The 13,304-nt window shown below is 51.7% G+C and overlaps 1 protein-coding gene across 12 annotated transcripts in view; it reads left to right on the top strand.

The window, feature by feature from the left end:
* The window catches only part of LOC127485275 (MAP/microtubule affinity-regulating kinase 4), a 165,381-nt gene extending 152,535 nt beyond the window's left edge, over nucleotides 1–12,846 (top strand). For 5 of the 12 annotated variants that reach the window (XR_011386009.1, XR_011386007.1, XR_011386006.1 and 2 more), the window contains 3 exons: nucleotides 6,175–6,237; nucleotides 6,328–7,822; nucleotides 12,798–12,846. Coding sequence is in view for 2 of the 12 variants with exons in the window: in XM_070067770.1 (XP_069923871.1) it covers nucleotides 6,023–6,085; nucleotides 6,175–6,237; nucleotides 6,328–6,629 (428 nt within the window). In the remaining 10 variants the exon portion in view is untranslated. Of the gene's footprint in view, nucleotides 1–6,022; nucleotides 6,086–6,174; nucleotides 9,514–12,797 lie in introns of those variants that run through there. The other 7 variants (XR_011386008.1, XR_011386002.1, XR_011386003.1 and 4 more) reach the window with 4 other exon arrangements.
* Nucleotides 12,847–13,304: the final 458 nt, after the last annotated feature.

Genomic DNA, 13,304 nt, shown 5'->3' with positions numbered 1-13,304 from the left:
GGTAGACCTGGGTGGAGTTCTAGGCTTTTTAAAAAGGTTTATTTTTTGATTATTTTATTTTATTTTTTGACAGGCAGAGTGGACAGTGAGAGAGACAGAGAGAAAGGTCTTCCTTTGCCATTGGTTCACCCTCCAATGGCCGCCGTGGCCGGCGTGCTGCGGCTGGCACCCTGCGTTGATCAGATGGCAGGAGCTAGGTACTTATCCTGGTCTCCCAGGGTGCAGGGCCCAAGGATTTGGGCCATCCTCCACTGCACTCCCTGGCCACAGCAGAGAGCTGGCCTGGAAGTGGGGCAACTGGGACAGAATCTGGCGCCCCTACCGGGACTAGAACCTGGTGTGCCAGCGCCGAAGGCAGAGGATTAGCCTAGTGAGCCGCAGCGCTGGCAAAAAAGATTTATTTTTTTGAAAGGTAGAGTTACAGAGAGAGAGGGAGGAATACAGACAGACAAACAGACAAGACATGCACACACACACACAGACACACAGAGTAGAAGGGGAGAGGGAGAGAGAGAGAGACAGACATACAAAGAGAGAGGTCTTACATCTGCTGGTTCACTTCTCAAATAGCCACAATGGCAAGGGAAGTGCCAGGTGGAAGCAGGAACCAGGAGCTTTCTGGGTCTACACTGTGGGAGAAGCAGCCTAAGCATCTGGGTCATCTTTCGCAGCTTTCCCAGGCACATTAGCAGGGAGCTGGATTGGAAGTGGAGCAGCTGAGACTCAAGCCAGCACCCATATGGGATGCCAGTACTGCACCGCTGGCTGAACCCATTACACCACAGTGCCAGCCCCGTAGGCTCCTGGCTTTAAACTGACCCTCCCTAGCTATTGCGGCCATGTACGAAGTGAACCAGAGGATGGAAGATCAATCCCTCTCTGTCCACGGATCTCTCAAATAAATAAATCTTAGAAGAAACTGTTATGCCCAGATCACTGAATCCCCAAAAATCACCAGAGACTTGATCTCACCGAAATGCAAAAGCAAGGTTTACTCTGGAAGTATAAGCTGCGGCAGGGACCTCATCTAACCAACCGACGCAGTGGAGGTCAGAGGAAGGCCCTGAGCTTTGTTCAGGAGCGTTTTTAAAGGACAAAGCTGCAGAGTTACATCAGCAAGGGTTTGGGGTACAGGGCTACAGTAGATTGAACGGTGCCATTCCTGGTAGCTCTTGGTTGGACGAGGCTGATCCTGATTGGCTTGGGCCCAGGGCATTTCCTTATTTGGTAACTGTTGAATGTTTGCTTTTACAGGAACTTGGGCCTGCTCCAGAAAATGGAGGCTGCTTTTTAAAATGGAGGCGCCTTGGCTCTTCAGAATTTAGGCGCCAGTGCTGTGGCATAGCAGGTAAAGCTGCCACCTGTGACACTGGCAACCCATATCAGGAGGCTGGTTTGAGTCCCGGCTGCTCTGATTCTGATTCAGCTCCCCGCTAATGTGCCTGGGAAGGCAGAGGAAGATGGCCAACTACTTGGGGCATTGCCAACTGAGGGGAGACCTGGATGGAGTTTGGGTGCCTGTCTTCAGACTGGCCTAGTCTAAGCCATGGTAGCCATTTGTGGGGGGGGGGCAGGGCAGGTGAACCAGTGAATGAAAGTTCTCTCTCTCCCCCTCTTTCCTCTCTCTCTCTGTCTCCACCCGTGTGTGTTTATTGTCTCCCTGTATCTGTAACTCCACCTTTCAAATAAATAGTTTTAAAAATAAAAACAGTCTAATAAGACATTTTCTTAGCAGTTTCCTTTGGGATTTACACTGAATTGAATTCTTGGGGCAGTGCCCACAGAGATTCCGCCTCCTCATTTTAGTCCAGCGTGGACAAGATAGGACTTTCCGCAGCATGTTCAGGCTACTGCTGAGCAGAGCTGGGGGACACAGAGTCCTCAGGGCCATCACTTACCTTGGGGGAGATGAATTTTCTAAAACCACATGGGTCTGCAAGGCTCCCACCAGCACTGGGGAGGAGTGATGAGAAGGAGAGCTGTGGTGTGTCTCTCGTCCTTGCCGACGCTGTTTTGCAGTCCGGATGGGAACTCTGTTTTTCCTCGAACTGGGTTACTTGAAGGGACTTGGAAAACCTCATGGAAAATGGAAATAAAGGATGAGCTTATTTGTTGCAGTTTTTGAAATTCACGCATAGGAGAGGGGATACAAAACATTCACGGGCAAAGTATGTTAAGGACAAACTATGCACAGGTTTTCAAAAGTTTTTGCACCTAAATAAATTTTGAATTCTATATCTGGTGATGTTTTGGTAGTATCCTGAGTTTCATCTTTATTTGATCTGCCTTCAAAAACTCCAACCTTATTACAAAGATGAGTTTTTACCTGTGCTTAATGGAAAACAGTCCCCAACGTCTTCATAATTTAATTTTTTTGACTTTTGTAGCAAAACTGTAGTGAGAATTCCTGGGGTGCTGGTTCTTTCCTCTCAGCCCTGAGGAGGTGACCAGCACTGCAGGAAATCATGGAGAAATCGCATTGTGCAGTGTCCCTGGACATCCTGGAGGAGGGGGTCATCTCCCCAGGGAGGGGTTCCTCTCCCAAGAGGGTGTGGGCAGTCGGTGCAGAGGGACCATCATGTGTTCCTGGGGCCCATGGCTGTGCTGGGCCCTGGGGGCTCCTCAAGAACTGCAGGAGACACAGATCCACTTGCTATGTGGGGGCAAGGGTTACCGGGCTCACTTCCTACCTGAGATGAGTGTGGGGAGCAACTCGGACTAGACTAAGTTACTGGAATTAAGACTTATTCTATGCATCTGCTCTCCCACAATATGGCGCTGGGAGAGAAGAAAACAGCTTCTACACAGCTGCCTCCAGTTCAGCCAATAAACTGTAGGACTTGCTCCTGATTGGAGGAGAGCAGCGTACTCGGCGTGTGGGTAGCAGAGTTGGGATTGGTGGAAGAGGACTATAAAGGAGGAGAGAGACGGCATGCACCAGGAACATCTAAGGGGAACATCTAAGGGGAACACCTGTGCAGCCCCCGAGAGAGCCGGCCGGCGGTGTGCCGCTCCCCCGCGGAAGTGGGGAATGTGGCAGGGGGAACCGCCCTTCCACGGAGGTGGAAGGGACGGTAGCCACCCCGGGAAGAACCAGCAGCAAACCCGGGGAGGGCCGAGCAGACGAAAGAACAGCGCAGGGTCCTGTGTCGTTCCTCCACGAAGACGGGGAGCGACATAATGGTGCCGTGACTCGGATATGAAGCCTAGGCAGGGTTTAGTGTCGTTCCCCCATGAAGACGGGGAGCGACAGATGAGTTTGTCGCTTCCTTGGGAGAAACACTGCTCCTGAGGGCTCAGCACGAAGCTGTCCCAAGGAGACAGATGTGAGGCTGTGATGCGGCCATCGTCCCGTCCTAGTTCTGGGCAGTGCAGGACCTGAGGAGTTGAAGCAGGGAGTTTCTCCTTTTTTCCTAAGTTGCATTCTATGTGTGTGAGAGTGAAGAGGGGAAAGAGAGAGTGCTAGTGAGAGAGAGAGAGAGAGAGAGGGAGGGATGGAGGGAGCTAGGGAGAGGGAGCTAGGGAGCTCCTCCATCCTCTGATACAGCCCATAAATGACCTCCAGGCCTTGGCCAGGCTGAAGCCAGGAGCCAGGAGTTTTGGTGGTTGTTGTTACAGGAGCCCAAAAACCCCAAGTGCCTGGCAGTGCCTCGATTCCTCCCTACCGGGTGGAGGACAGTCTCAGAGGATGTAGCTTTCTCGGCTGCCTCTGATTGGGCCTTCCATGTTTGGACTGCACAGACCCCACTACCTTCTGGGCTTCCAGGGTTTCTGCCAAGAAATCTGACGATGACTTAGGGGGAAAGGGTGACAGAGCCACCTTCCTCTCAGCTCTGGAGGTGCGAACAGTGTACCTGGCGGTGTCTTGGGCAGCAGAACACTTGTTGAGTTTACCAAAGCCAGAGATGTTGTTCCATCATTCTGAGACCCATCACTCAGAGAGTAAAGACAAAGGAGGGGCTATACTAAGTGGAGACACTAGGAGGTCTTCAAAAGATGCAACGTATCATCATATTTAAACTAGTAATGAGAAGGCCACCCAAGCAATCTATAGGTTGGAGTTTCTCAAAAATTAAGTATCAAGCCCTATCACCAACCTAGGCCAAAAACTCTTTGGGTATCGTTTTAATTTTATTGGAAGATTATCGAGAAAAACCACTGTGGATGAACTACAGCTCCCATTGGTCAATTTCTTGCTCTGACTTCATAAGTCACCACTGTTATGAAAGTCATATTACACAGTCCCTGGCTGGGCTGTGACTGGTCCATTTCTTGCTCTGCTCTCACAAGGCGCCATTATGTGAGGTGAACCCCCAAAAAGTATATATAGCTGCTACGGGGGCCTAGATTTTTGTCCGCCTTACCCAGAGAGCACTCTTTTGTGATCTGTGTAACTAGGACCCATCTAACCAGCCTTTGCGCTCATTGGTGTTGCTTGTGCTTTTTCTTGGTTGTTTGTTTCTGGGTCTATTTGGTTTTTGCTTTTTTCCATTTTGTTTAGTTTGTTGTTTTCCTCCTCGTTGTTGTTTTGCCCATTTGGTCTTTTTTTGCAGTTTTCTTTATTTTTGCTTCCCCCACTCTAGTCAGCTAGCACACTCAGAAGTATCAGCGTTCGAGGATTTAGTGGCTTTTCCTCTTTGTTTTTTCTGCATTATTGAGATAGGCTTGCGGCTTCGCCACTAGAGTAGTGAGAGTAGCTGGTGCTGTGTCTTAGTCAGCTGGGTAGTCAGTCCCCCGTGGTCCCTTTGTGTTGTAGGCAGTGCAGTGAGGATCGGTGATTAGCTAGTGTGCGTCGAGTGATTTAGGGAGTCGAGAGAGCGTAGTTAGGTGACCGGCATCATGGAAGACCCCTTGGACTTCCATCCTGCTCTGGATGGGATCCGTTTTGTGGACGTGATCGGCCGGGGCGGCTTTGGCCTGGTGAAGCTGGCCCGGCACCTGGCGTCGGGCAAGTACGTGGCAGTGAAGATCCTCCTGCGAGACTGCTCTCCCAGCAGCCCGCTGTCCGCGCAGGGGGAGGCAGCCATCCTGAGGAGCCTGCGGCACGACAACATCGTGCGGCTGCTGGAGGAGCGGCACACGAGGACGCACCGGTTCCTGGTCATGGAGCTGGCGACCAAGGGCTCGCTCCAGAGCTACGTGTTTGAGCAGGGCGGCCTGGCCGAGGCCGAGGCCAGGACCCTGTTCGGCCAGGCGCTGGCCGCCGTGAGCTACTGCCATGCCCAGCGCGTGGTGCACCGGGACCTCAAGCTGGGCAACCTGCTGCTGGACGAGCACATGACCATCAAGCTGGCGGACTTCGGCCTGAGCCTGCGGCTGGAGCAGGGCACACTGGTAAGGGGCTTCTGGGGGACCCCCGAGTACTGCGCACCAGAGGTTTTCCTCGGGGAGGCCTATGACGCTTTTAAGGCTGATGTGTGGAGCCTGGGAGTGGTGCTGTTTGCCATGCTGGCGGCCACGCTGCCCTTCCGCGGCAAGGACACGGAGGAGCTGCAGGACACGGTGCTGTGTGCCTGCTATGTGCTGCCGCGTGCCGTCAGCCCGGCCCTTCGGGAGCTACTGGCTTGGCTGCTCACTGTCCACGCCTCGGGGAGGCCCAGTGCAGAGGATGCCAGGGCACACTGGTGGTTCGATTCCAGCCGAGAAGCCACCCAGGAGGAGAAGGAGGCCGCTGTCACCCTGCTGCAGCCCCTGGGCATTCCCCGCGACTCAGAGGCCAAGGAGTACCTGGCGGGCCTCGGCCTGCTGCCAGGCACGGGGACTGAGGGGACGCCAGGCCCTTAGCCCCAGGGCCCTGCATCCCTGCCCGAGTCCTCACAGGGCGGGGAGCGCCACCCCACAGAGAAGGACCGCTTGTCTGTGGTATCAGTGTCCTCTGAAAGCATGTCTGTCAATATTTCCTCCGCACAAAGCGACTCCTCCGAGGCCTCCAGAGAGTCTTGCCCTCTCCCCTGCCTCGGGGCCTCCAGGAGCTGAGCCCAAGGCCCCTGAGGTGACCCCACTCTTGACTATCTCCTACCAGGCCAGCCACAGCAGGAGAGGAGCCCTGCTCCCAGCACCACCCCCAACTCCTCCCAGGCCTCCAGTGAGTCTGGCCCTCCCCCCTGCCTCGGGGCCTCCAGGAGCTGAGCCCAAGGCCCCCGAGGTGACCCCACTCTTGACTCTCTCCACCAGGCCAGCCACAGCAGGAGAGGAGCCCTGCTCCCAGCGCCGCCCCCAACTCCTCCCAGGCCTCCAGTGAGTCTTACCCTCCCCCCTGCCTCGGGGCCTCCAGGAGCTGAGCCCAAGGCCCCCAAGGTGACCCCACACTTGACTCTCTCCTACCAGGCCAGCCACAGCAAGAGTGGAGCCCTGTTCCCAGCGCCGCCCCTGAGCCAGCCTCCGAAGCGTCGCCCTCCAGCCCCAGTGCCGGGAGCCACGTGGACCTTGCAGAGCCAGAAGCCGCCGCCGCCACAGCCCGTGAGCCCAAGGATGCTGACACCACAGACACCAAGGCCAGCGCCCAGGGCAAGAGGCAGGGCCGTCGCGGGGTCGGCAGGAGGATCCTCCGGTTCCTGCTGAGGGCGTGCTGCATCCTGCCATCCCAAGTGAGCAGCCCTGGCAGCTGCTGCAGAGTGGTCCCCAAGTAGCCTCGCCCCGCCCCCGTCTCCAGGAGCTATCCGCTGAGCTGACTGAACTTTTCTTGAGCATTTGCACATGCTTCTCATGAATAAAATTCACCATGTGTGCATGGCTTTGGTCCCGTGTGATGTTTGGTCCCTGTGTGCACCCTGGGCAGGTGATGGAGGTGACGGGTGGGTGGCTCTCACAGAAAGACAAACGCTGGGCCATCTCCCCTGTGTGGGGATCACAGAAGGGCTGACATCATAGAAGTAGAGCATAGAGTGACGGATCCCTGAGCCTGGGCCAGGGGAGGAGGGAGGGAGAGTCACAGCTTCCATAGTGGCACAGGCACACGGGGGTTGGGGTCTGATGAAGAGTTGATGAACCAGGAGAAGAAGAAAACGGATCCAAAGCGCTGATGCCTCCCGGACCCTGGGGGGAAGCTGAGCTTGATGCCCTAGCCTGCCCAGGGCTTTCCGGTGACAAGCCTATGAACTCCTTTTCATTCTGAAACCTGCTTGGGGGGAGCTTGTCTTATTTCCATCCAGCATGCTGAAACTCTTCCTGTCTTCATAGCTGGGAAGTTTCATTTCTCAGGCCTGCAAGCACAGAAGTTTCATTATCCCCCCTTGCCTGGAATTTGGAGCTTCCAACCCAGTCCCCTCCAAGAACCCTGTTTCTTCCTGTTGGTGGGGAAATTACCTGCAGTCCCTAAGGGTCATTACCCTTTCATGGCTGCTGCCCAGGAGCCTGCACAAGCGCATCATGGAAGAGGAAATGGGAATGAGCTGTAAATGATGAAGAGATGACACCTTAAGGGACAGGAAAATCAAAATGCAATGGGGGGGAGGGGCAGCAGTATGGTGTAGCTGGTAAAGCCCCCACCTGTGATGTTAACATCTCATTTGGCTGCCAGTTCCAGACCCGGCTGCTCCACTTCCTACCCAGCTCTCTGCTAATGTTCCTGAGAATGCAGTGGACGACGGCACAAGTGCACCCACTGGGGAGACCCAGAAGAAGATCCAGGCTTCTTCAAAGAGACATGCATGCACACATGCACAAGAATGTTCAGGACTACCTTGTTGATGATACCAAGACTGAAAACAACTGATGTATGTGTACACAAGAAGTAAAGATTAACTGTGGTATAGTTACTGAATGCATTTTAGAAGGCAATGAAAATTAATGAACTTCAGCTACATATGGATGTGGATACAATGTGAGTAAATCTAAAAATCATAGCTCTGGGGGCTGGCACCATGGCTCACTTGGTTAATCCTCTGCCTTGCAGTACCAGCATCCCATATGGGCACCAGGTTCTAGTGCTGGTTGCTCCTCTTCCAGTCCAGCACTCTGCTGTGGCCCGGGAGTGCAGTGGAGGATGGCCCAAGTGCTTGGGCCCCTGCACCAGTGTGGGAGACCAGGAGGAAGCACCTGGCTCCTGGCTTTGGATCGGCTCAGTGCGCCGGCCATAGCGGCCATTTTGGGGGTGAACCAACGGAAGGAAAACCTTTGTCTCTCTCTCTCTCACTGTCTAATTGCCTGTCAATAAAATGAAATAAAAAATATAAAAAGCATAGCTCCACGTAAGAAATAGAACTCCCAATACCTACAAAAGTCATTTAGATACATACGATAATTGGTACATTATCCAGGGTTGTATCGGTAGAACAGCATAGGAGTGATCAACATAAACTCCTAAGAGTGTCTGTTCTTCAGAGGACTAATAGACCAGCATCCCAGTTATGTACGCTAACTCGGTGGTGGTTGTAGGCACGCTCACCCTACTCTTTACATTATATATGTTTTATACTTGTGTATGCATGTCACATGTTGCATTTTGTAGTGAAAATATTCATACAAAATGTAGCATTTTAACCATTTAAAATTACTTATTTCGTTCATTTGAAAGGGAGGGAGAGAAAGACAGAGATAGCTCTCTCATTCACTTGCTCACCCCCAAATGCCCACAACAGCCAGGGCTGAGCCAGGCAAAGAAGCTAGAGCAGGGAATTCAATCTGGGTCTCCCTGTGGGTGGCAGAGACCAAAGTACTGAAACCATCACCACTGCCTCCCAGAGTGCACAGTACAAGGCAGCTGGGGAACGGCAGGCACTGTGCTGTCAGTTACCCGCTGCTCGCAACACTGGTATCCCATATGGGTGCTGTTTTGAGTCCCCATGGGAGACCCAGAAGGAGTTCTGGGCTCCCAGCTTCTCCTGGGACAGCCCCGGCCTTTGCAGCCATTTGGAGAGTGAGCCAGCAGATGGAAGACCTGTGTGTGTGTGTGTGTGTGTGTCCCTCTCACTCTCTCAAATAAATGAGTTTTCTTTGAACAAGGAAGCTCGTGTTAGGAGCTGCATTACCAGGAAGCTGGAATCAGCCAGGTGGGAACAGAACCCAAGCACACCAAAATGAGATCCAGGCCTCCTAAGCGGGCATCTTAAACCTCTTTGCCAAAAGCTCATGGCTAAATGTTTTTTAATTGAACAGTTCTATGGCACTAAGCAGAGTCATGTGGCTGCTCAGCCATCCAGTTTTCATCTCCAGGATCTTTTCATTACCAATTTTGTGAAGCTTTTGCATTATTTTTCTTCTAAGGAGTTTTTTTTTTTTTTTAAGATTTATTTATTTATTTGAAAGAGTTACAGAGAGGAGAGGCAGAGAGAGAGAGAGAGAGAGAGAGAGAGAGAGAGAGAGAAAGTGAGATCCTCCACCTGCTGGTTTACTCCCCAATTGGCTGCAAGGGCCCGAGGTGCGCTGATCTCAAGTCAGGCACTTCTTCCGGGTCTCCCACACGGGTGCAGGGGCACAAGGACTTAGACCATCTCCTACTGCTTTCCCAGGCCAGAGCAGAGGGCTGGATCGGAGTTGGAGCAGCCGGGACAGGAACCAGTGTCCATATGGGATGCCAGCACTGCAGATGATGACCTTACCTGCTATGCCACAGCAGGGTCCTCCTTTCTGAGAGTTTTGTGGTTTGAGCTCTTCCACTTAGATCTTTGATCCATTTTGAGTTCATTTTATATTTACATTCTCATAGATTTATATTTTTACATTCATCTTATTTATATGCGAATTCATCTTTTTGTATTATAACGCCTTTTTAAACAGAAAGAAAAGAATCGCAGACTATTGGCTCCGGTAGGAACCCGCCCCATTACAGAGATCTGGGGAGGGAAGCAGGAGCACACAGGGCTCAGGCAGCTGCTTCTAACGCCCCCGGGGCCTCGTGGCTCAATCCGCTTTCACAGCTCAACTGAAGCTACAGTTGGGGCCTCGGGTTGGGATCCGCCCCTTCCTGCTGCGCGCCCGCCCACGTCTCAGCACTAGCCCCGCCCCCGTCGGAGCCTTGAGAAACAGGCCCTGGTCTAGGGTGGGAGGGAAAACCCGGAAAAGTGGGATTCCTTCTGGTGGCCCGTCAGCGGCAGCTTGAAGGCCTGGCCTCCAGCTCCGTTGCAGTTGTTGATCCGGACCACGTTTTCACTTACGCCCAAGGCCGGAAGGGAGCCGCGGGCCCTGGGCGGGGGACCCAGGCCGAGGGGAGGCGGGGCGCGTGCTCGGCCCGGATTGGCCATTCTAAATGGCGCGGGGCTTGGCGGGAGTTTCCTGGGCGCCGCGGGAGCAGAGAGCAGCCAGATGGCTCCGCCGGGCCGGGTGCGGTCCCGGAGGCCTGCAGGGTGAGAGCTGCGGGTCCCGCTCCGACTGACGCGGTTTGAGCCTTTGGGGCTGCGCTGGTGGAGCTTCCTTGTCGAAGTGACAGCTCGCCCAGGGCCTCGGTTTGCATCTCTCAGTGCGGATTTCCTAGGAGGAGTCAGGGCGTGACGCCTGGCCTGGCGGGTGGGAGAGACTTTGGGGTTCCTGTGGCTGAGGGTCGCGGGCGCTTGGTGCCTGCTGTTCCCCAGACGTGACGGGCTGCAGCCCTGCGGGTCGTGTCTGCCTTCGTACCCCAAAGCGCAGACTGTAACGCTGGCCCTCACCCCTGCCCGGGGACCGAGCTGCCCCTTCGGGAGTGTTCCAGGGCGGGGAGCAACTTTTCTCAAAAGGGGCATGCATTGGAAAGTACGTCGTATTCGTCGTTCACAGATTGGTGAGTGGACGCCCGGGCTCTCTAGCGTTGTCTACAGGGCATCCAGGCGCCGAAAGGTTTTTAAAAACCTGTTGGAGATGGAGACTTAGGGCATGTGTTGAGCCCTTCCCTCAAAAATGCACAGGAAAACACGGTTGTCTCAAGCGTCCTTCTTGAACGAAGCCTCACCTGGACTCCAGCTTAAGGCGTATTTTTTGATTTGAGCACACGCAAGAGACAGCTGGAAGTAATTTAGGTTAAGACGCGTACTGATGTGGTTTCTGCTTCCTGCTAACGTTACTTGACTGTGTGGCCATTGCTGGATTTTTGTGGGAGGCCATGGATTTGAACTGAACGTCAAGCCGGTCACTGGGCTTAGGTGGCTGGGGGAAAGCTCTGTAGCAGTTAACTAACTGGGCTGTATGCAATGAACTGGATAAGGTGTTACCAATTGGTTGATTGGGTAGGCTGCAGCCAATTAAGTTAATGATGTGTGATCGCTCAGGTTGCTGGTGGTTCTCAGAACTTGCTTATATTTCTGGGGCTGCTCCATTCCCTAATTGTTTCTGGTTTTGCTTTGCCCAAATAAACTCGTCTAAATTTAATTGAACTAAAACTTCCCTGTTACCATCATTGCTAAGTCATTTAGCTTTCCTGAACCTCTGAATTATAACCAGAATCATAAAATTGCCATTGAGCAAATACTTGTTGTACCATTTTAGGTTTGGAGACTCAGAAAAAGCGTGGGAACTTGAGAACTGTGAACTCTCCACCCAACCCTTGACTTACTGAGCCAGAAACTGGGGGTGGCGCCAGGTGTGAGACCACTGCTCTAAACAGTGTTCCAGCTTTCTTTCTTTTTTTTTTTTTTAACTGTGATTCACACAATGATGTTTTGCATCGCAGTTAGTACGCAGGTGCGCATGAAACAAATCAGAAAGTTTATGAAAATATCCTATCCAGTGCAATCTTACATTTTATGTTCCCTTGATTTTCCCTTTTAAGAAAATGCTAGGGTGAAAATCCTAAAGGGTGTTGGAGAGCTGATGAGATTTGGACATGGACTGTAGGTTGGATAATCACTTTGCAAATGTGAAATATCTAGATTTTGGAAATCCGCTATGACTGTGCACGTGCATGCCCTCTCAGGGAAGCCATATGAAGTACTTCAGTTAGGAGTGCTTACCTTGCACAGGCAGAGGAAGCAAAAGAGACGGTGAAGGCAACTGATGAACCTGGGTACAGGGGAGACAGTTTGAAATCATGTCAAATAAAGTACCTGAAGAATATTGGTTCAGACACACTAATCTGATACTGCCCTCCACAAAGGAGTCTTTGAAAACTGCAAGGTGTATTTTAAAGCCAGGAACTAGTACTGGATTCTACTAAAGTATCTCTAATACCCCATGCAGTGCCTCAGCTGTGGAGGGTGCTCAGTGCTTGTTCACTGACTGCTGATGTTAATATAGGTTTTTCTTGCCACTGGTGTTTTCAGTTGTTAGTCTAGTCACTGTTGTTGCATTTGCTTCCTTTTCACTTCTAGAAGATCCGCACCTTAATCTGTTTTACGGTGTGCCCAAGGTCACTGGAGAGTGTTATGGGGTGGGAAGAAGGTAGGCTGTGGATTTGAACCGATGGGGTTTTCCTGCAGGCTCCTCTCCTGCCTGGCTGCCTGTTGCTCTGTGCCCGTGCAGAGCTGTCACACGGCCCCCCTCTACTTCATAGGATTGTTAAGCTGTGTGATCCCGGGCCAGGCGCAGATGGAATGGGTGTGAGGAGTCTCATCCATGTTGGTATCCATCCCCTTGGCTCAGCTCTGCGGAGAGTCAGTCTTCCCTGACAGATCCGGGTGCAGGGGCCAGCGTGACAGCAGGATTAGAAGTTTTCCATGATCTTGAGGGACCGAGGTGGTCACTTTATATGTATTGGTGATATAATTTGACTCGTATGTTTACAGGGTCTGGGTTCTGCTTCTTCGTCATAACTTTAGTTCCATTGCATGCGCGCTATTAGTACAGCTACTGAGCAGTGTAATTTGGGAAGACAATACTTGGAGAGAGTCAGGTTATGGTATTTTCCCTGGTTGCTTTAAATATTTCCTAACTTTTATTTTTTCCTGTTTCAGTGCAGTATGTTCAAAGAACACTTTAAGAAGAACACATCCTATGAAAGAAGTAAGTTCTCTTTTTAGCTTTTAATGTGATTTTTCTCACAGTTGACTATAAAAGTAAGCTTTGGTGAGGACCTTAGAGTTTTCTGTATTTCACGTGATAAGCTCTGTTTTAGGGTAGTAAAAAAAAAAAGTTTATTCCTTTTCTTACTTTTTCCACTGTTAGAAAAGAACCTTTGTTAACATTTTAGAAACATTTTTTTCCAAGCCTAGATTTGTTTCATCTAGATAATTAGCACTGTGTAAAAATTGTACAGCTTTCTGAATTTTGCCACTCCTCCCAGCCATTTCTCCGTGTTACTGACAATGGCTTGTGATTTCATGAGGTTCCATGTTGTCTACGTTACAGTTTTATTTTTCTTCAGGAGAGTTTTAGAATACCTGTATGTAATGGCAGGTACATTTCTTTAATGCTCTTGATAGCTAATTCCAAATTATTTTCCAACGGCCTGTCGCGTGGCA

Source organism: Oryctolagus cuniculus, unplaced genomic scaffold, assembly GCF_964237555.1.
Source record: "Oryctolagus cuniculus unplaced genomic scaffold, mOryCun1.1 SCAFFOLD_105, whole genome shotgun sequence".
NCBI lineage: Eukaryota > Metazoa > Chordata > Mammalia > Lagomorpha > Leporidae > Oryctolagus > Oryctolagus cuniculus.
The sequence above is the reverse complement of the archived record's forward strand: the minus strand, read 5'-3'. Positions and strand labels throughout refer to the sequence as shown.